Source organism: Typopeltis vanoorti, chromosome 3 (genome assembly GCF_054136105.1).
Source record: "Typopeltis vanoorti isolate ZY-2024b chromosome 3, IOZ_Tvanoo_1.0, whole genome shotgun sequence".
NCBI classification, from domain to species: domain Eukaryota; kingdom Metazoa; phylum Arthropoda; class Arachnida; order Uropygi; family Thelyphonidae; genus Typopeltis; species Typopeltis vanoorti.
In genome coordinates this window covers 119,099,864-119,123,498 of record NC_143551.1, presented here as the reverse complement: position 1 = coordinate 119,123,498, position 23,635 = coordinate 119,099,864, and the positions used below count along the sequence as shown (strand labels likewise).

The following is a 23,635-nucleotide window of genomic DNA, read 5'->3' as shown; positions in this document are numbered from 1 at the left end:
TTCTATTCTCGGCCAATTCAAATGAAGAAAACCTTAACCGTACAGTCCTATGGGACGAGTCTAATAACATTTTCCGTTGCCATGATGAAGTAGAAAGGAGGATAATAGAATCAAAGGAAATCATTCTCAACCCCCTTCATCTCAACAACAACAATCTGAGTTACATGATAACTAAATACTTAAGGAATTGACAGCGTACACTAGAAATATAGATTAAATCAACTTTAATATATTCTTTCCGTAATATATATTAAACATCGGAAAGTATATATATACAGTATATATATATATATATTAAAGTTGATTTAATTTATATTTCTAGTGTACGCTGTCAATTCCTTAAGTATTTAGTTATCATGTTTAACCAGCATATGAGCCTTTTTCCAAGAAACCTGAGTTACAATCTTTCAGACTGTCATTGTGCTGTGGTCAAATACCGCCGTTCACGAGATGCTATACGCATGCATACGCCCAACAATGAAGCCAACGACGGTACACTTTTGAATGCGCAACCTTCAACGTTTCAACGTTGAAATATATATATATATATACACTACTTTTCCGTGTTGTTTACAGTTATTTCCTCCATGTTTTTACTGGTTATTTCTTCTTTTTTAATGTGCACCTGACGAAGGCTGATACAAGCTGAAACTAGTTGTGTAGTACCAATATACTTTGTTTTCATTTTTATAACATATCCTATCAGGGTTAGGTACCAATAGATGGCTTCACTTGTTTGACCGTCTCTTCATCTGTTGCTGCTTTTAATTAGATAGTCATGGGCCAGCAACCTCTGATTGGCTACCAGTGGACATTGAACTACCAACTCAGTCTCCCCAAGCTACATAGGGTTAAATAGTCTCGTCTACTCTATAAAGGGAATGAAAGGCGTTAGCTGATTATTATTATACAGGCATCTCCATGAAGTTAGTAGACTCATCGCAGGAGATCCAAACTATCCACACAACATCTATCATACCTCTTCTTGGCTCACTGACAGACGAAGCATTCACAACTGAGTCAAGCAACACATTCCATTCATTTACTACTCTCCAAGCGAAAAATCTAGTCCTCAGACCCTTCTTAACCACACTCTTACTTAAGTTACTAAACGTTTTTATAAGACTGCTGAAATATTTCCCCTGTATCGATCTTATAAAAACCTTTTAGTTAAAGATACCAAGTAATTTTATAACCTTGGTTTTAATCCTTTTTCCCAAGTAAGCAAACAGACAGGTAAGTCCAGTTTGCACCTGAACGTGGTTCAAGACTTATGGTAGTGCAACACCAAGGCAACTCTGGGTAGTTCAACACCGAGGCAACTCGTCGTAAAGGTGGATTAAGCTCTGATCACTATCCTTAGTATTTCCCATGAATGTAAAACACATTATGACGTTATACATTATGGGTGGGTCACTACCCAGACTGGTTTCGACCTTTTCTGATCACTATCCTACTAAGGACAGTGATCAGAGCTTAACCACATTTACCACGAGTTGCCTCGGTGTTGTACTACCATAAGTCTTGAACCACGTTCAGGTGCAAACTGGACTTACCTGTCTGTTTTCTTACTTGGGAAAAAGGATTAAAACCAAGGTTATAAAATTACTTGGTATCTTTAACATAGATTATACCCAAGGTAAAAAAACTTTCCAAACCTTTTAGTTACTTAAATGCTTCTATCATATCCCCTTTTCTCCGACTATCAACCAACTTCTGTAACCTACTCGCAATTTGTTAATGTAGGGAGCATTCCGTACACCACTCGCCTCTGAATCTTTTTCTGTCATATCCTGATTTTCAGGAAATCCTGGCGATCAGATCTGAGCAGTAAGCAGATGTCGACATAAACGACATATTCATACCGCATGAATGCCTTACAATCAGAATAATAACTTCTTTATCTCTGCATGTCGGTGTGTTCTTCAATAGCCAAGTAATTTTATGAGCGATCTATGTACTCTGAACTTCAGCTCTCTATCCACCTTCAATTCCTTAGCCTCGTCAATCTATTGGAGTGCAGTTCCATCAATGTGATACACAGCTTATATTTTTAATCCCAAATGCATAACTTTACACTTTTCCATAAATAAAAAGAGAGAGAAAGAAAAGAACAGACTCACTATCTTATCCATTTCAAAGAATTTTTCTGGGATTTCATTTTTTTAGTTTAAATTCAGCAACGAATGACTGACCACTCACTGAACGTGACTATAGGTTGCTCCACATGATAATATGTAAAAACTGCGATTTGTCAGCCGACATGTTGAATACTGAGTTTCGCGCATCGACAGGAATACGAATCTACCCAAAAAATATTCAGAACCGACGATCACAACATGGGTTTCCATGGTAGGAGCACACTATGCAAGCCCAACATTATCCGAACCAACATGCAGAATCGTCTTCAGTGGTGTAAAGAGCATGTGGGCTGTGGGAGCTTGAAAAGGTGGATAATGAAGAGACGAATCACCCCCCCCCTACCGAATAGATGGACTAAATGTGGGTATGCCGGATGCCCAGTGAATGTCTCTTACCAGAGTGCATAACTCCACCTATGAAATTCGGAGGTACTGTTTTCCTGGTTTGGGCTAGGGCCTCTGTTTATGGCGTTAGATATCGCTCAGAGTTAAATATTAACAATGAACTCTGAGCGATATCTGAGCATTCTGGACAATGCAATGCTTCCTACTTTGTGGCATTTCTATGGGACTGACCATCGTCTTTTTCAGCAATACCATGCAGAGTATCATAAGGCTGCTGACGTAACTGCATGGTTCATGGACATGAAAATCACACTCGACTGGCCACAGAGCCCTGATTTGAATCCTATTGAACATATGTGGGATGAACTGGAGCATCGGCTGAGGTCAAGGGACGTTTACCCCACAACAGTCTAGGATTTAATTACATGCCTAGAAAAAGAATTGTCCAAAATTCTCACTTATGCTTGTGGAAAAAGATTTCTGCTGTCAATGCAGTGAAAGAAACACACATCTTATTAACAGCAATGCAGTGAAAGAAAGACACATCTTATTAACAGCAATGCAGTTATGGCATGGCTGTTTGTTCTGCAGTCCGTTGACTTCTTTCCAAGCAGTGTATATATATATATATATATATATACACTATTTATCAATAACTGTCCTGATACTTTAGCAACTTACAACTGATACCAGCAGACGAACCATAAAATCGGGCATGTCTGCCTTTGATCACTTCCTGCACCCATTGAGGGAGGCTTTACACCAATGTGCAGCAGATATCAGGTGGAAGTTTTTCTCTGTTCCTCCATCAAAGCAGCAATGAGTTCGGTGACAGATCAAGATGCTGCTCTGGACCTCAATCGCTGTTCCAATTCGTCCCACAGGTATTCGATGGGGATTGAGGTCAGGACTCTGCACAGGCCAGGGCAGTCATTTAACACCCATCTCTTCATACCATTCCATAACAGCTGCAGCTTTGTCACAGGGCATTGTCTTGATAGCATCACGGGCCCATTTCACAAAAACTGCAGTGTAGGCAGCACCTGATTATTCAGAATATCAAGTTACTGATCTGCCTTCATGAAACCAAAGTTAATGACTATTGGTAGCACACCATTACTTCTGCAAAACCAAACTTTACTGTGGGCAGCCTAGTGTACGCTTGTGGTAACAAGTGTTGTTCACTAGGCTGCCTCGACACCCACACCCTGCCATCAGACTGAAAACAGGTAAAACTTCATCGCTCCAGGGTAGCATTTTCCACTGGTCAATTATCCAGTTCACATTTTTTGCACCAGCCTATATGAGCTGCCTTGTTCGTTGTAATGTTCGGCTTATGTACCGCTGCTCTTCTGTGGAAACTCAGTAAATAGAGTTCTTTTCATATTAGTGTTCACCTTGGTGTTACTGATGCTGAAACTCATCACAGATGGTCTGTGCCAATTGTAGCTGGTTTCTGCATGCTCCCGTTTTAACACCTTGTTGTCCTTGTCAGTCATTTTTGGAGACCCGCCTGGGTGATTTCCTGCACTAGTGATGCTAGAACGTCTTGATTTGTTGATCACATTGCCAACTGTTGATTTTGGATGCTCCAGTTGAGTGACAATGACACATATGGACATCCCACCAATATGAGTCCATGATGCTCTAAGTCAATGAATTCAGGTCGTGTTGCCATATCACCTGTATTCAATTGCTTCCTACTATGTGTACATGGTAATTATGTTATTAACAAACCTGGAATGTTTCATAACTTCAGATAACGGGGGTGTCCGGCCAATTATTGGTAGATAGTGTACAGGACTGCCCATGAGTCACAAAGGGGATTAAAATGTGAATAAATTTTTTGATTATTATTATTATATTATATATATCCCCCCCCCAGATATTCTAAGGAATATTTGGGAAATTAATCATGAAAAAGTTACTTTAATTTCCCACAGGTAAAGATGTGAACAGGTTTACCTGAAGGAAAAGATGTGAACAAGACCCAGACAATCCAAGAGCTGAAGTAGAACATTTGTGCAGAAATTAGGATGCTGCAGCCAGAAATGTAACAGCTGCCATGGACCATGACATAGAAAGGGCTCGTCTTTGTGAAGCAGAAAATGAAAGATAATTATGTGATGTGGTTTTTCATAACTATTAAAAAAAACTGTCCTGGTTCTGCATTTCATTATAACAAAAAAAAGAATAAAAATAAAGTTATTGAATGTAAACTTGTCTGTGGTTTAGCAGTTTTGTGGGAAGTTTTCGGTATTGAGATCACATTACGAGGATGGTCTGAAAAGTTCTCTGCCTAACAATTTAAAAACGAATTTATAATTTCAATATTATTTTTCAACATAATCTCAAGACTAATACATTTATTCCAGCCATGTTCCAGCGCCATTATCCCTTCCTGTAGTGGTTCATCTGAATCTAAGTCTCATCCATAGTAATAAATCGAAGCACAAAATCGGTTTTATTCTTGTTAAAACGTTCCAAGCACCGTTCAGAGATTTTCATGCGTGCGTTTTTGATTTGCTATGAGCAAGCGCAGCTCCCATCTTCTGCAAAGCTTTTTCATTTGCAATTCTTCATGCAAAATATACCATACACGTTCTTTTGAAATACCTATAATCTCAGCAATTTCACGCACTTTGACTCGCTGGTCATCCAATATCATATCGTGCACTTGATCAATGATTTCTGGTGTTGTTACACTTTTTGGACGTCCTTCACGTAGATCATCTTCAAGGCTGGTACGGCCACATTTAAACTAGATAACCCATTTCTTAATTGTCGAAAACGAAGAAGAGTGCCCACAAACTTTTATGAACTTCGAATGAATTTCTTTTGGCGTTAAAACCTTCTTTTACAAAGAATTTTATAAAAGTACGATACTCAAGTTCATCCATTTCAAGGGATACAGACAACTGTATAAAACAAACTACTTGATAGAATGACTTGCAATTTCACATGAATGCTTATAACAGATTACCAACTTAGAAATAAAACATCTTGCCAAGTGTTGCCATCTATGGTCGAGGCCGAGAACCTTTCAGACCACCTCGTATAATTATATATATATATATATATATACTTATTATTATTACTTAATATTACTTAATTTATGTTGAAAAATTAATACTTATATATTACTTAATACACAATATTAAGTAATTTGTATCGATAACTGAAAATGATACTTATCTTATCTGGAGCTTGCACGAACACTACACATTACGAATTCATCAAGCGGCGACTTCCCGACATAGATTATGTTATAAAACACTTTAGTAACACTAACCACGCTAATAAAGCTCCAATAATATCTGTGGTGTGGAATTTGTGGATGTGTGGAGTGAGTTTGATGGGCGAAAGGATCTATATAAGATGGATGGCTTGCATTTGAATGGTTACGGTGTAAGAAGACTTGAGAAAGTGTTGCTGAATGTAGTGGATGTGCAAATTCAGGGAAACTAGATTTGTTAAGGGGGGGGAGTAGATATACAGTCCTTATGGAGGCAGTTGAATGTAAGAATGAATATAATATGCCAGAGCAAATAAGGACAACAAATCTGAGTGGGATAGTTAATATAAGGCATCAAGGTAGGGTTGGGGCTAATGGGGGTCTTAAATTCATGTACACTAATACTAGGAGTATTAGGAACAAGGAAGAGTTTTTGGCCATGGTTGGCACTTCCAGACCACAGGTTATAGGTATTAGTGAAACATGGCTGACTGTAGATGATATAACTAGTGGGATTGAATGTGATGGGTATAGTGTGTTCAGGAATGACAGAGAGAATAAAATGGGGGGGAGGAGTATTGTTCATGATAGCTGATGAGCTCCAGCCAAGGAGAATAGAAGTTGAATTGCAGGATAGAGAAAAGAGCACATTTGAGGCCATTTGGTGTGAGATTGTGGCTAGCAGAACTAAATATACAATTGGGTGCTGCTATAGACCAGGTGATGGAAAAGATGGTGGTAACAGTATGCACAAGCAAATAGAAGAAATAGGTGGAAGGAGGGTGATTATTATGGGAGATTTCAACTATGGTCGCATTGATTGGAGTGAGGAGAGGACACACGGGAGGAAGGAACTGGATTTTATGAGGTTATTAAGGGATAACTATCTGCGACAGCATGTAATGGAAAATACTAGGGTTCAGAGAGTGCTTGACCTAGTAATTACATCTGAGGATTTGGCTGTAACAAATATGACCACATTGCCACCAATCAGTGAGAGTGATCATAGGGTCTTAACTTGGGAGGTGGCAAAAGGTGTAGAATTTTCAATTAAGACAGGGTACATGTGGAATTATCGGGCTGGAAAGTATGACAAGCTTAGGAGTTTGATTGCTTCAGTGCCATGGCATGTACAACTGCAAGGACTAGAAGTTGATAGTGCACGGGAGGTAGTTAAGAAGTGCTTGCATGAAGCAATGGCTGACTGTATACCTAGAGTCCGAATAATAAATCAAGTAGGGGTTAAATGGATGAATAACACCATTAAGCTTGAGCTGCAAAAAAAGAAACAACTATGGAGGGAATTTAAGGAGAAGGGTGACCGGCAGGCACATGAATGGTATAAAGCGCAGGCCAGAAGGGTGACGAGTGTGTTAAGAAAAGCAAAAAAGGATTATGAAAGAACATTGGCCATGCAGGCTAAAGAGAATCCTAAACAATTTTTTAGATATGTAGCAAGTAAAAGGAAAAATGTACATGGCAGATTGATTTTAAAGAATGCCGATGGTAGGGAGGTAACTGAATCAGTTGAGATAGTTGAGTTACTGAGTGAGCACTTTGCAAAAGTATATCATCCAGGTGGTGACATTGCAGAAACGAATAAACAGTAGATTATACGGGAATTGTGGTTAATGAAGTGGAGGTGAGTAGTCTATTGCATAACCTCAATGTCAATACATCTGTGGGATTGGATGGTATACCAGCTCGTGTTGTACGAGAAGCAGCTAAAGAATTGTCAGTACCCTTGACCATTTTGTTTAATTTGAGTCTCGGGTCTGGGTTAGTCCCGAGCAGGTGGAAAGAGGGGAAAATAGTTCCACTGCATAAAGGGGTTCCAAGACTGTGTTGTAAATTACCGACCGATTAGCATATCAGGAATCATTGTCAAGGTCTTAGAGAAATTAGTCAAGAAAAGAATACAGGATTGGATAGATGAAAATGGGATATTGTATGGGGGACAACATGGTTTTGTGAAGGGTAGATCATGCCTCAGTAACTTGCTCACGTTTTATAACACAGTGATGGCTGAACTGGATACGGGTAATGGGTTTACAGTGATACTACTGGACCTTGCCAAGGCCTTTGATAGGATACCACATGGAACCCTAATCAGTAAACTGGAGCAGATGGGTATAGATATAGGGTTGGTGAGATGGATAGGAGGGTGGTTGAAGGAGAGATATCAAAGAGTGGTTTATTCAGGAGTGGAGTCTAAAAGACGTCTTGTGACTAGTGGAGTGCCACAAGGCTCTGTTCTTGGACCACTGCTTTTCATTTTGTTCATCAATGATATTGGAAAGGATCTGAGAGGAAGTGTTCACTTGTTTGCTGATGATGCAAAGTTGGGTAGAGCAATTGTGAGTGCACAGGATGTCAAAATTTTATAGGATGATTTGGATAGTTTGGAGGACTGGGCTAGGAAAAATGGATGTCAATTTAATGTGGCAAAGTGTAAGGTTATGCACTTTGGGGTGAAAAGAATAGCAGCAGTATATCGCATTGGTGGAACTATACTCCAGGAGATTGATGAGGCCAGGGATTTGGGAGTGTTGGTGGATAGGGAGTTGAAGTTTAGGGGGCACATTGCAAAAGTAACTAAAACAGCTCACCAAATCACTTGGCTTCTGAAAAATACTTTAACATGCAGAGACGAACAAGTTGTTGTTCCTCTGTATCGAGCCTTGATAAGACCCCATCTGGACTTCTGTGCCCAGCTATGGGCACCAGGGTTTCTTCGTGATGGGGAGGAAGTGGAGAGGGTCCAGAGACGAGTGACCAAGATGATAGCAGGTCTGTGGAATGAACCTTATGAGAATAGGTTGAAGATTTGTGGGTTGCAGAAATTGGACGATAGGCGAAGGAGGTCTGATATGATTGAGACATTCAAATTACTGAAGGGTTTTTATAAGATTGATCCAGAAGATATTTTTGAAAATATGACTGGTGGTCAGAGGACTAGAGGCCATGCATGGAAGCTGGGCAAGAGCGTGGTTGACAAGGGTGTTACAGCTAGGTTCTTTACTTGGAGAGTGGTAAATGAGTGGAATAAGCTTCCAGAGTCTGTTGTGGGTGCTACGACCGTGAATGAGTTCAAGGCAAGGTATGATAGATACTGTGTGAATGTTGAATAGTTGTTCTTGACATGATGTTAGGGCCTCCCTCGATGAGTCTGTCGACTCCTTGGAGTTTCCCGGAACAATAATAATAATAATAATAATATATATATATAAATAAAGAGTAATTTTTAAAAAAATAAGCAGTTAACTTATTAAATCCTGGATTATTAAAAGCAATTAAAAGAGTTACAAGTTTTGTAAGTCTTATGATACTTGTCAGGTTTTAACTGCTTATCTCTTTATTTATATTACATGTGGTCTCAATACTGAAAACTTCCCACTAAGTTATTGAATGTTTAAACGTAATGACATTATACAATGGAATGCCACTAAAGCAAACATTTTTAAATTTTCACCACTCAAAAGTCGCACGGCATGAATGTTGCGTTAAATTCACTACAACAAAACTCCATTTAATATAACAAATTATTTTTTCGTCCAGAAACTTCACTATAATAAAACCAATTGGGCAATGCATGATAAAAACTTGTTTCAGAAGAACATGTTTATCAATATCTCCAAAAAATAGTGAATGTCAAGATTCTAACCTAGAAAGATGTGTATAATTCTTATCTACAGTCTAGAGTAGAAACATTCTACCATGTAAAACCTTTCTCAATTAGGAATGCATTGGCATATTTCAGATATAACAAGATACTATGAGAGTACAACATGATTTTTACATTATTACTAGCTTCCTATCAAGTTTTCTAAATAAATGTTATTTGTTACATTATCAGATCTTGTATTTGGGTCTTTTAAGGAAGCAAAGATCTTGGTCTTCCTCTGAGTATTTTCCTGCTCTGCTAACCTTTTCACTTCCATTATGTTTAAGTGACTATACTATGTTAGATTAGTTCTGGTCATATATTCTGAATGCTAAAAATGACAAATTTCTTTCTAAATATCTTCCATTAATGCCAACAGTTTATACTCCTAATTTTTCTCATAACTCTCAATCCGTGATCTTTGACCAACTGTTTTGTCTGACTCACTCTCAAATCTACAAGTACTGATTTGAACTGTTTTGTATACTGCTAGTTCGATGTTTTTGCTAATTTATTCTGTAAAAATTTATTCAACTGGTCCGAAAGAGGAGCTTTGCTTATTTTGATGTCTATTTCCAACTCTAATTTGCTACCATCTTCAGAAAATATTCTGCCTATATATATAATTATAATACTGTTCTACAGGTTCTCTATTGAGAATGAAGTTGATGTTTTCCATGTCCCTGTCTATTTTCACTGTAATTTTAATACTAATTTTCAAATAAATTATTTTACAGCAGTTACTCAATTCAGTTCGAGTCCTGAAGATTCGTAATGTGAATATAGATGAATAACAATGGAAATTTGTTATTCATCCTTGTCACTTCTTCTTCTTCCTTGTCTGTTACTACTGATATTATATCAAATCAAACCATATTCCCCTACCTTCTAATATAACAGCTGATTTACAAACTTAAATGTAGGCTATATAATTTACTCTCTTATAACATTCCATTTACACCATATAACTGAAGAATTTTAAATAACTTTTTTTGCTTGGCATCTTATCACACAGCCTTTACATAACACAAGCAGATCATTGTTACATTCCAAACTGACTTGAACTAAATGTCTCATCCTGACAACTTGTCTTTGGCCCCTTTCTTTCCACAATTTTTCTTAGCATCTTCATGTTCCTTTGAATAAGTCTGAGCATTAACAAAGAAACTTACTCCATAATTCAAAGGTTCAGTTTTATTTTCCTTTTTATAAATAGGAACTATAATTGTATTTCATTTCTTATGAAATACATTGTTATTTCTCAACCTTGTTTACCAAAGAAGCACTCACTACTAGTAGCACACTCGGAGTTTAATCTTGGGGGGGGGGGGGAATTGAGTAGACGATTTGAGAATACACACTATGCATCGCATACAACCTATAACCGAGCATCTGCAATGATCTCAAATTCATAAGTAGTATAGAAATACAAGACCGGACAACACACAAATAAAAATTTATTTATGTTGTGAATTTTATTAATTAGGAAAAGATTTTTGGAAAATTTTCTAGTGTTTTTTCCTTTTTCTTTGGGGTGGTACAGGGCCCCTTTGGCCCTCCCCTGGGTGCACCACTGCTCACCACTTCCATTAGCAATTGTTCATCACAATGTGAAAAACCTAAACTTGACACACACACCTACTCAGTTTCCAGCAATGACACTTAGCTCTGTTTGACTGGCATCCCATTGATAATTTTCATCTGTAACTATGCTACAGAACTTCTTAACTTGTATGTTTCTATCACAGGCTCCCTTCATTTGTCCACTAGATTTAATTCCAGTTCCTTCAACCTATCCCTATAATCAAATTTCACAAAGATAATATCTTATCATTTTTTCCCCTCTGCCTATTCATCTTATGAAAGACAACATATGCATAGCAATTCAGATTTGAACATAACAGTAGTGGTATGAACAGAATTTTTCTTAATACCTAATCATATACCTTTAACAGATATACAACACTGAATTACAAATTGGTTATGTTCCTGTGACTTATCAACTATTTATCTGATCTTGGCTACCATTATTTAATCACTATACCAAACTTCCTCAAAATCTCTCATTTTTCTTAGTCATAGTTTGCATATTTTATCTGGAAAACACACAGCAGGAAAATTCGTCTGTCATTCTCACCATTTTCCAAAACTCTTTGCTAATGCTTTATTTCCCTTCTCATAAATAGGTTCTGACAATTCTAGCCTGATCAAAATATCCCAATTTGGTCTTTTACCAGGTCCTTCTAAATTATGAAGCGTAGCTACTGTAAGATATACTTCGATATTGGAGTGTTTCTAGGGGAATATGTATTTCAGGTCTGCGAGATTTTTTTTATATGACTTCTGTCTGAATTCTTCTTGAATAATTTCTAACACAGGCGGTCTGCGGGTTACGGATGACCCGACTTACGGCATTCCGTACATTAATAATTCAGGAACTAGTTTCTTCCACGCATGTAAGCAAACCTGCATGGCATAAGTGATTCGTTGGTGCAGCAACTTTAGACTAGCGGCTAGTCTTATTGTTTATAAAATCGCTTATGCACAGCATCACTTTCGTCTTAACTTTTTAAATCGATTTTGTGAGTCTGATTACCCTTATGACCATGCTTACAAAGCGAAAGTCCACTGCAAGCCCAGGTGAACCGGCAGTGAAGAGAAAGGTGATTACAATGGAAACGAAAGTAGAAATAAAGCATTCAGAGAGGCCTGACACCATTATTCATTGGGAAAGCATTACACTTCAGTTGATCGACTATCAGAACAATTATAAAGGATGCCATCAAAAGCATTGCTGATTCTTGGGAGGAAGTGAAGTAATCATCAATGAAAAGGGTATGGAACAAACTGTACCCTCAATTCTGTGATTTTCGTGGCTAGCCAGAAAATCTGTGGTAGACAGTCGCAATGCACTGCAACTGGACAACAATGACAATTATGTCATTGACTTACTAGAGTTCCATTCATAAGAATTAACCAGTGAAGACCTTATGGAGATAGAGAAGCAGCTGATAGAAACACAAATCATAAGATCCAGAGTCAAGAAAGTTTACGGCAAAAGAATTAACTGAAGCCTTTCGTCTCGTTGAAGCTAGATTTGCTAAGCTTGAGGAGCAAGATCCTAACATTGAGCAGGCTATAAAGATTTACCATGCAATTAGTGAGAACATCAGCTGCTACAAGGCCATTTATGATGAAAAAGAAAAGAAAACAGCTGTGCAAACAACTCTCGATACCTTTTTTCAAGAAACTGACTTCAGTAGTAAGCTTCCCCCTCTTCCAGGAACAGAATCAAATCCTGCTTCTCCAGCACCAGAATCTGATCCTGCGTCAAATCCTAATTCTCCAGCACCCACTCCATCATCTTCTGATTAATGATAGCCTACTTTGTTTGAATTAAAAGAAAGAGCACAATAGTTTCTGTAACTTATTATTACAGTATTACACCATATTATTATTGCCACATATGAGCCATTATGGTATTGTTATTATTATTACTGTATATGCGCTGTTCATCAGGGATCTGAGTTGCATACAAATCCGTTCTGTGGAACGTATCTCGTCCATAACCCGGGGACTGCCTGTACTGTTTCTGTCACTGCTTGTTTCATTTAACAATCATTCAAAGTAATTATTCCAGACATTATTGGATATATTTATCTGCAGGGTGTCACTTTTATCGACTTTGAATCCTGAAACCATACTTATTCCTCGTTTTCTAAGATTTACTTTCATAATCACCATGCCTGCTCTTGAATTCATTCACTCACACTATTTGTACTTAACTTCCAAAGACAAGCCATTCCACATCACACACCACTCTATGAGAGAAAACTTTACCTCTCACTATTTTTCTTGACTACATTCATTCTCAACTTGTGCTGATGCATTATCATCCTCTCCCAATCCTTTATAAAATTAAAAATTCCATCTGCTGACATTTTGTATTAATCTTTCAGAAGTTTTTGGGTCTCTATCATATCACTCATCTTTATACTGTCTACTAGCATTAAAAGTCAACAAATTCTCAAGCTCACTTCACAATCTACATTCCAGTCCTAATATCATCTTTAACACTCTCCTTTGCACCCTCTCCAGTATATCTGCATCACCTAGGAAACCAGATTTGCACACAATAGTTCAGATATAGAGGCCATATAAAATAGGCAAAGTAACTTTCTCATTCTTACATGTCAGCATTAGTTTCAGCATTGCAATTATCCTCAGAGTAGTATTCATAAATGGCTCCTAAACTCCAAGATCCCTAACCTAATCAGTTTCTTGTAGCACAATTCCACCAATGTAATATGCCACTGCATATTTCATTACCAGAGTGCATAACTTTACATTTACTAACACTGAATTGATAGCCATTTCCACATGTCCACAATTTCAGCATATTCAAATCATTCTGCATGTTATTTCAGCATATTCAAATCATATTGAATGTAGCTGCATTCCTGATTACCTTACCTATCCCTATAATCAAATTCCACAAAGATATTTTCTCCCCTACCTATTCATTCTTATGAAAGACCGACAACTATAAGCATAGCAGTATTTAAATATTTCATTTTAAATAAGTATTTAAATTTTGCATTACTATTATATATCTATACAGCTATATATCTCCTGTTACATTCTTTCCAATGTCAATAACATAAAGACTGAACAACAACTGATCCTTGGGATACACCACTGATCACCTTAAATCTTGTTGACTTACATCCCCCACACACACCACTTTTTGATATCTATCACTAAGCCAATCCAATCCCAAATCCTCCAACTTATGCAAGAACATTCCATGACGAATCCTGTCAAAAGCTTTAGCAAATGTGTTTAGAAAACATGAGCAAGTTACTCAAACACAACCTTCTTTCAGTAAACCCACGCTGCTCATTGCAAATTATAGACTCTTTGTTAACCATTTCTGTAAGGAATATCTTACCAACTTTTCCAAAGTTAAAAGGTTAGACACACCAGTCTTTGCACTATCCTTGTGCAATAGTATTACTCTTTCCATTCCTGTGAAATCTTCCCTGGGCTGAGACGAATTATACAGCCAGGTCGACTGAACATTCTTACAGCATCTGCACTGATATTCCATAAGTCCCTAATGCTGAATTTAAGTTTATACAACAGCTCTTACTCATGCACGAGTTTGTTCTTCCAGCGTAGCAATAGCATTGAGCTCAATGTTGCATACACCAGATTGATGGCTTTTAGTAAAATGGGGCACTCATCAGATGAACAATAAAAGGAATAACTCATCCATATTGATGAGTTATTCCTTTTTTAGTTTCGACATAATTCCTTTGGGTTGTCTTTAGTTTGCAGAGCCAGTTTCTTTTCATACTCTCACATAGCTTTTCATACAATAGTTACAACTCTTCTGGCTTGTGCCTTATAATTTATAACTGACATCCTTATGCACATGATAATCCTGACAAATCTTTTTCTTAAGAATCTCTCTCTCTGCTCAATAAGATTGCACATCCACTGAACTCCCACCCTGTCTATTCTTTTAACTCTAGAGATGCATTCCCATATTGCATCATTATATTTTATAACAATCTTATATCAATGTTATAAATAATTATTTTAATTTCCTGACATTTTGACCTTCATATTAAGATCATCTGGAGCATACACACACACACACACATATACATATATATATATATACACACAAAGACAAGCTAAATTACATTTCACACAGTATGCTGAAGAGACAATGATTTGATCAACAGTTATTCTACTGGCCTAATCTCTAGTGAAAATAAAATTACAATAAAAAAATGAAATAAAATAAACTAATTACATCAAAGCTATATTCTATTTAACACATCAGAGAAACATTCTTTCAAATAGATAGTTTTGTTACAGTAAAAATGATGTCCTAATTTAACGTGACAATTGTTATATTAGATTTAAGATCCTGGATTATCTATGGTCCTATTTATAATTAACTCTCAGGGAGAAAGGTTAAGTGGGTAGAATATGCGCCTTCCATATTCTTGGGATTTTTAGACCATCATTATTGTTAAGATTAAGATAGTTGATAAGAATCTCACAGGCTTCTTTAATTTACGTTCATACCATGTTTTGGTATGATGTAAACAATAGGTGCTTTTCCAGTCAATTCTATGTAAAGTGTTCAGGGCATGATCAGAAAGACCAGCTTGACCATAGTTATATTTGATGTGTCGCTTATGTTCCTTTTTTCTGATAAGAAATGTGCATCCTGGTGGGTTCTCCACATTACTTACAAATTATGCGAAGTTCTCCTAACCAGCTATCTAGTTTTGCCTTTATGGCCTGATCACTAATGAACTGAATTAAAAGCTAGTAATTGTGGGTGGCAAAAATATATAATCATAAATATAATTTACATGAATAATTTTAACTATGTACTGTCAACACTTTTTTTTTTTTTTTTTTTAGAAACCCTGTTTATTTCTCCAATTTACAACTAACATTTCAGATCAGAGATAGTAAGTGCTTTTTAGTAAAGCTGAAAAATGCAATTCAGGAAAGTTTTGGTTGAAGTTTTGGTGGAAGATCTGTGTTTGGTTCCAGTGAATCTTATAGCTTACTTGACCAAAGCATGAAAACAAAAGAAGGATTTTACAGGTATTTGCCTTCCATTAAAACTTGTAAAGGTATATTCTTCATATCATCCTGGTGTTGATGAAATTCCTTGCTCTTGCTATCTTTTTTATTCTTTAGGAAAACAAGTAGAATGGGTGGGATAAGAATGGCTGAACATATATTTAGCCATTAACTCATTTAACTGGAATAAAGTAAAGCATGCAGTCTTAAATGATGTCGTTTTCTTTAAGTACTAAATTTAACTGAACTATTATAACTCAGAATACATACTAGGCTAACTACTCAGGAATATCTGAATTAATCAAAACTGAATTTTTTGAAAAAAGTTTTTTAACAAACCAACAATAGTATAACATCTACCTCACATTAATTTGAGAACTAGAATGAACAATGTTAGTTCCATACAGTTATGAACAATATTTTATTTTTCTTATTCACAACAGCTTTACATTTCTTCTCATATAATATTAAATTCATATTAATAACAAAGTGCACATACATTTTAAAAATTTATGGAATTTACAACCTTGTTAAAAAACTTTTTCATTATCCCGACGTTTCGATCTTCACATCAAGATCATCATCTGAAGCATACATCAATATACAAGACAAGCTGAGTTACATTATTAACATCGAACTAAAACATGGTATGAACAGAAATTTAAGGAAGCATGTGAGATTATTATCAACCACCTCGATCTGAACAATAATGATGGTCTAAAAATCCCAAACATATGGAAAGTATATATTTGACCCATGGAACGTTCCTCACTAAGAACAACTATAAACAGGACTGTAGAAAATCCGGTATCTTAAAAGAAAAAATAAGAATTATAATACTAAAAATAGGACATCATTGTTTCTGAAAGAAAACCATCTGAAAGAATGTTTATTCCTGTCATTGTAAATATAATTTAGCTTGATGTAATTTGTAATTTTTTTTTTTCACTAGAGGTCATGCCAGTAGAATAACATGTGATCAAAGCATTGTTTCTTTAGCTTACAGTTAATAATGTAACTCAGCTTGTCTTGTATATTGATGTATGCTCCAGATGATGATCTTGATGTGACGATCGAAACGTCGTGATAATAAAAAAGTTTTTTTAACACGGTTGTAAATTCCATAAATTTTGAAAATGAATGCTGATTACCATGTAACTCTAAAAGAAAGTACACATACTTAATCTCTTTGCAGTTTCAATGGATCATGTTTGTGATAAATGGTATAATGTGAAAAGCAATTCTGATGTATATTTATATTGTCATACAGCTTCTACCTCACTGAAATTAATGATCCTCTACTATTTGTGCTAAGTAAAATAATTCAGGTGTCCTCAGAGTGCAAGGGTAAAGGGAACCTGCAGATAACCACATTATAATGTGTACTGGAATATAAAAGAGGGCTACACACTCCCAAAGAATGCTTCCATGCATACTGAATTGTCTGCCAGACAATTCAATGTGCATGGAGCATTTTAGTTATTGCATGACTTAGAAGGAACACTACCAATAACTGAATGCAGAAAATATCAAAGCATGTGGCATAATTATGTGTGTCTATATAATATGCAAACACAACAGAATAAATTAAAGAATAAACAATTTGTATATTCGATCTAGGGTTCATTTCCAATCTGAATGTCTGGTTTCTATTTGTGTCTGGATGGTACAAGCCTAATATGGTGAAAGGAAAAAGAAGGCAATTTATGAATACTGGAAATCCTGTACCATACTGTATTTCAATACTAAACATGAGCTGGGTATAAAATATTAGTGACATCATGAAATTGAAAATATATATATATATATATATTATAATAAAATGCATGTGGCATAATTAGATGTGTGTCTATATAATATGCAAAAATAATTGTTCCTCTTCAGCTTTATTTATTTTATTTGAAGATGCAATAGTTTTAGTTTCTACATTCTGTTGTGACTGTATTTACCCTATCAGAATTTGTAAACCTTGTAATGTTATATAAGGAAAGTGGACATGCTGACACCTGTTTTATATCCAAATTCATAGTTATACACCGGCAATCACAACTGAGATTGTTATATTTTTAGTGAAAGTAATGTATTTAAGGAATAAAGGATAGAGCACCCACTCTCCAAAGTTTTAGAAACTACATTTTTTTAATTAAAAAACAGCAATTCTAAATTTCATATATAACAAAATGTTATTTCATTTTTATCAAAACCAAAATCATACTTTTTCCCCTCTCTTAAAGTCAAGTTCAAAGAAATGTAATTATTTCTTAATTTCTAATGTTATTAGCAGTATTATTACATGACACTGCCATGAAGTTTAGGGGATTACTGCAGGAGACCTTTCTACACAGCATAAACTTTTTTTTAAAGAAAATTAGTATAGTTGAAATATAAAAAAATTAATTCACATATACTATTTACTACATACCATTAATTAATGGCACAGCAAAAATCTGCAAAAATGCAAACCAATGAAAAACAATCACAAAGAGACGTTCACAGTTCAAAGAAAGCATCCTCACTGGAATTTGTTCAGTATCTATCCTTAACATGTGTGCAAAATATACATATCTGTCGAGTGGACAATATGCATTCAAGGTGTAAGACAGGAAGCAGAAACTAACTGTTTCCTGTTAAGCCCACACTTGATTCTAACACAAGTTTCTAAACAGGAAGTAGTCATGACGTCTCTAACATGTACAAGTTGTTGATTCACAAAAAAAAAAAAAGTAAGAGTGGAAGAACTCTTGCTTTTGTATTGCAATAAGCTGGCATAAATATGACAAATTCTTTCATCACTCTTACAGTAAAATTACATGAATTCTTTCAAGAGGATTGTTTAATAACAATTTTTTTCTCAATATATGGTTACATCCAAATGTATGACCGTTCCCAACCATGAAAGACAATCTAGAGCACCTTCATTTCAAATATATATTAATACAATGAATAAATTATTTCAGTAGTCAGTTACTTTTACAAATATCACAATTAAGTGAATAATTCCATAAATTAATATGTAACAATGTCTTGTGGCTAATACTTAAAATTAATGAGTAGAGACAAATTTCATTTCACTCAGATCATATAGTAATAAGATTAGTATATTAAGCCAAATATTTTTCTTGATCACCCACTAATTGCATGAATTGCAACCATTTCAGACTAAGAATAGTTCAATACAAAATATCCACAGGAGACAATATTTTTAAAAGATCACTTTATAATAGTAATAATGGCATATTCATTTATTCTTTCATTCGAAGTATTTTATTAACAACTAAAGTTGTCATCACCCAGTGCGAGACCTTCGCCCCACTTACTGAAGTCTTGAAAAAGTTCCCTGCTTGGTTTCTAGAATAGTGTTTCCAGACTATTTAAAAAAAAAAAAAAAAAACACACACACACACACACATCAAAGATGCCAAGAAATTATGTATTTGGTTTTAATCCTTTACCCAAGGAAGCAAAACAATGTTCTGCACATGAAATATATTCACGTCTGAGCTACTTGTATATAGAGGCTAATGACTTCACATCACTTGCCTTAGTACACATACCATAATGCAAATCATACATCCTTTCAGACATGTAAAATGCTGTGCATAATGGGAAGGGCCCTACCCAGACTGGTTTCAACTTTATATATATATGAGATGCATAGATGACTTCTACATTACTTCAACCTTGGTATCTCTCCCTGGTCTAGGTCCCACCGACGAGACCTCAATAAGGGTTGAAACCAGTCTGGGTATTGATTCTTCCCATAATGCATAGCATTATACATGTCCATAAGGATGTTCTTTGCATTATGGGATGCTAAGGCAAGTGATGTGAAGTCATTAGCCACTATATACAAGATGCCCAGTTGTGAAGTTTCTACGCACACAAACTTTGTTTGCTCACACTTGGATAAAGGATTAAACCAAGAATATAATTTCTTGGCAACTTCAATTTATAGTATAACCAAGTGGAAAAACTTTCAAACTCATACAAGTCTGTTCTGAACAGAACAACCTTCATTCACCAGTTTACAGTCCCGTGTCCTTTAGCACTACAAGGGTGCCAACTTGGAGGACCTGTGTGACCTCAGTTCCTCCTTCCTATGGTATGACTACTGCTTCAGTTCTTCCAATCGAAACACCTGCTCAGACTGAATAACAGAAATCATCCTCACATGAATGAAGGCTTTCATCCCTTATTTTACTCCAAATTCTCAGCCACCATCCAAGCCTTGGTTTTCTAAAAAGCTTGCCAATGCTGTGAAAGAAAAAAAAAAATAAACTCTGCCTACCACAAAGACCAAAACTCCAACTGCTTACTCAGCCTATACTACAGATCACAAACAGTTGCAAAAGAATCATCACCAAGTCCAAGTCAGACTTTGAAAGGGCCAATTGATGCAAACTCACCTCTTTCCCAAATAGCAGTCACTCCTTTTGCTCACTTGCCAAGGCTACCTCACTTAAAGACAAGGCCAACTTACTGGCATCACCCTTCTTTTCCAATTCTGCATTGACAACCTGGGCAAAGTTCTCTCCATTCATGTCTTGAACAGTCTAAAGAAATCCAAAGAATAATCAATAAATAACCTGAACACAAACAAGGCATCTGGTCCTGATGGTATCCTCATCTACTGTGTTAAAAAATTGCAACTGGATCGCCAACTTTCTCAATGGTCGGTCACTACGTGCCATGGTGGATGGTTTCCTCTCCATAGATTTCCCCACCAATGCAAGAATACCTCATGATTCTGTTCTTTCACCTACTCTCTTCTTGTATATAAATGACCTGCTTCCAGTCTTATCCTTAACTTTGCTGATGACGATATACTCCATTCCTCCTTTTCATTTTACAAACCTTGTAGTGCTTTCTCAAGTATTAGAATCCTTACGATTTACCACAACCAGGGATATAGCTAGGAGATCTGAACTCAGCTCTCCTAGCTATATACCAGTGGGGCAAGGACAACCTTGTAAACTCTAATGCCACCTAAACTCAGTTCTGTATGATCTCTCATAAAAAAGAACCCCCCCCCCCATTTTCAGTAATACTGAGATATCCAAACACGATCAGATTTTTTCTCTTCTTGGACTACCAAGAGACAGACCAAGTGATCAGCAGTATGGATTCCACCACTCGCAATCTACAGCTGATCTTCTTGCTTTCATCATTCAGCTCTGGACTCAAATCATGGAGAAATTTGGAGAAAGTCACATTGTTGCCCTTGCCATTTCATGGGGTATTTGATCGAGTTTGGAACAGCACCTACTTAAACAAACTGCCAACCTATGGTCTGTCTTTCTCACTCTGCAACTGGATTGCCAACTTTCTCACTAGTCAGTCACTATGTGCCATGGTGGATGGTTTCCTCTCCATAGATTTCCCCACCAATGCAGGCGTACCCAGGATTCTGTTCTTTCACCTACTCTCTTCTTCTTGTATATAAATGACCTGCTCCCTCAGACTTCCAATCCTATCTGTAACTTTGCTGGTGACAGTACACTCCATTCCTCCTTTTCATTTTACAAACCTTGTAGTGCTCAAGTATTAGAATCCTCAAGATTTACCACAACCAGGGATATAGTTAGGAGATCTGAACTCAGATCTCCTAGCTATATCCCAGTGGGGCAAGGACAACCTTGTAAACTCTAATGCCACCTAAACTCAGTTCTTTATGATCTCTCACAAAAAAGAACCCCCTAAGCTGCCTTCAGTAATACTGAGATATCCAAACACAATCAGATTTCTCTTCTTGGACTGACCTGCACAACCACATTTCAACTTTATAGCTTATGCAGCCACCAAAAAACTTGGATGTACTTTTTTGCACAAGACTACTTCACAGTTGCTAACTCTATACAAATCTGCCCAGCCATGTTACTGCTCCCATATTTGGGATGGTGCACCAAAATCCTTTCTAAGATTGCTCAATTCTTTCCAGAAGAGGGAAATCCAGCTAATTAATGATCCTTCTCTCACATATCCAATACGTTCAGTTTCTGCCTTGTGCCTTTTCTACAGATACTTTCATGGACAGTGCTCTGCTGGATTGACCACTATTATTCCTCCACTCTCCTCGAAAATCATTAAAAGAAGAGACACTGCTACCCAACACCATTTTACTGAACCAACTTCACTGTCTCCTCTTTCATTCCATATACCTCTTTCCTTTGGAACAGTCTTTCTCACTCTGCCTTCCCCAGAGATTACCAACCCTCAGCTGTTCAAGAAAAAAATGTGTAAATATTCTTCCTTTCTTCTATTCCTCTTGCTCCCCCACCCACACAACACTAATGTGTTATAGGTCCTGCGGCCTTTCGTGTGTGGATCAGATACATACATGAGGGTGTGCTGATAATCACTATGACGGAAATGATGTTTTATTTTATTTATTTATTCATGTGGGATTCCCCCCCCCTGTTTCTTGACCATCCTGTAGGACTTGTTGAGCCCTCCTAATGAGGGATTAATATATTTTATGACTGTAGATACGTGTGTGTTCACGGGCTGGTTTGCCTGTTCTGAGGGACGAAAAACCCGAGTTTCCAGGTGAAAAAAATCTCAGGAAGTGAGGTAGAGCCATGTAACTTACACATTATAGTGTAAGTTATATGGTTTGTGAGGAGTGTTATATACTTGTTACAACACTGCTGCATCATTTGCAGTCCTCTGAGAAAAAAAGTCTTTCCCTTGTTGCACAAACCAGTCTTCAGCTGCAGATATGACTTCTTCATCTGTGGTAAATTTTGTTCTTTTCAAGTGTTTCTTTAAATTTGGGAATAGGAAATAGTCAGATGGGGCCAGGTCTGGCAAACATAGTAGGTGAGGGATATTGAAAGTTGTATATTTTCTTCTAGGTTTCATGAGAACTGTGAGCAGGTGCACTGTCCTGCAAAACCAACATGCCTCTGTTCAGTTTCCCATAGCATTTTCCTTCAGTATCTGCTTCAATTCCTTCAGAGCTGTTGAATAAACTGCTGCTGTAACAATTTCATATTTTTTATTTGAGGTACTTGGTGAGGATTACACCATCCATATCCTAAAAGACAGCAGCAAGATGCTTTCCTGCTGACTTTTGGGTTTGGAACTTCTTTAGCCATGGAGAACCTTTATATCTCCATTGAATGTTATTTGGTCTCTGGGTTATAGTGATGAAGCCATGTTTCATCAACAGTCACAATACAAGCCAAAAAATTTGCACCTGATTTCTCAAAATGACCCCAAAACCCTTGAGATGACAGCACACATTCTCTCTTTTGGTCAGCATTCAAACATTTGGGGACCCACTTCGCTGAGAGCTGCTGCATGTTCAGATGTTACTGGATAATGACCTCAACTTGTTCCTTGGATATCTCAAGAGTTTTTTCAATTTTTTGGCTGGTATTCATCTGTCATCAAGGATCATGGCATGCACTGCATTCGATGTTTTTCAGGTGTGATCACTGTGGAAGGTCTTCTTTACCTGGGGGGAAAAGGTTCTGTTGTATCAGGATGCCCAGTTTTAAACTTGGACACTCATCTGGCAACTATTGTATATGCTGGGGCACAGGTGAATCTCAGTTGTGGACTTTTCTTGCAACATGAAAAACTTGATGATGGCCTGCACCTATAGAAGATATATATAATTATCTTCTATAG

At 36.7% G+C, this 23,635-nt stretch overlaps 2 protein-coding genes across 2 annotated transcripts in view; both read right to left on the bottom strand.

Moving 5' to 3' along the window:
* The window catches only part of LOC150108517 (receptor-type tyrosine-protein phosphatase mu-like), a 1,155,664-nt gene extending 1,136,378 nt beyond the window's left edge, over nt 1–19,286 (bottom strand). Inside the window, exon 1 of the mRNA XM_090415942.1 lies at nt 18,423–19,286. Coding sequence (XP_090272068.1) covers nt 18,423–18,546 — 124 coding nt within the window. The 5' untranslated portion in view covers nt 18,547–19,286. The remainder of the gene's footprint in view (nt 1–18,422) is intronic.
* LOC150108516 (proteasome assembly chaperone 2) overlaps nt 15,910–23,635 on the bottom strand; it is a 135,501-nt gene continuing 127,775 nt past the window's right edge. Inside the window, exon 8 of the mRNA XM_090390824.1 lies at nt 15,910–16,181. The gene's annotated coding sequence lies outside the window, so the exon portion shown is untranslated. The remainder of the gene's footprint in view (nt 16,182–23,635) is intronic.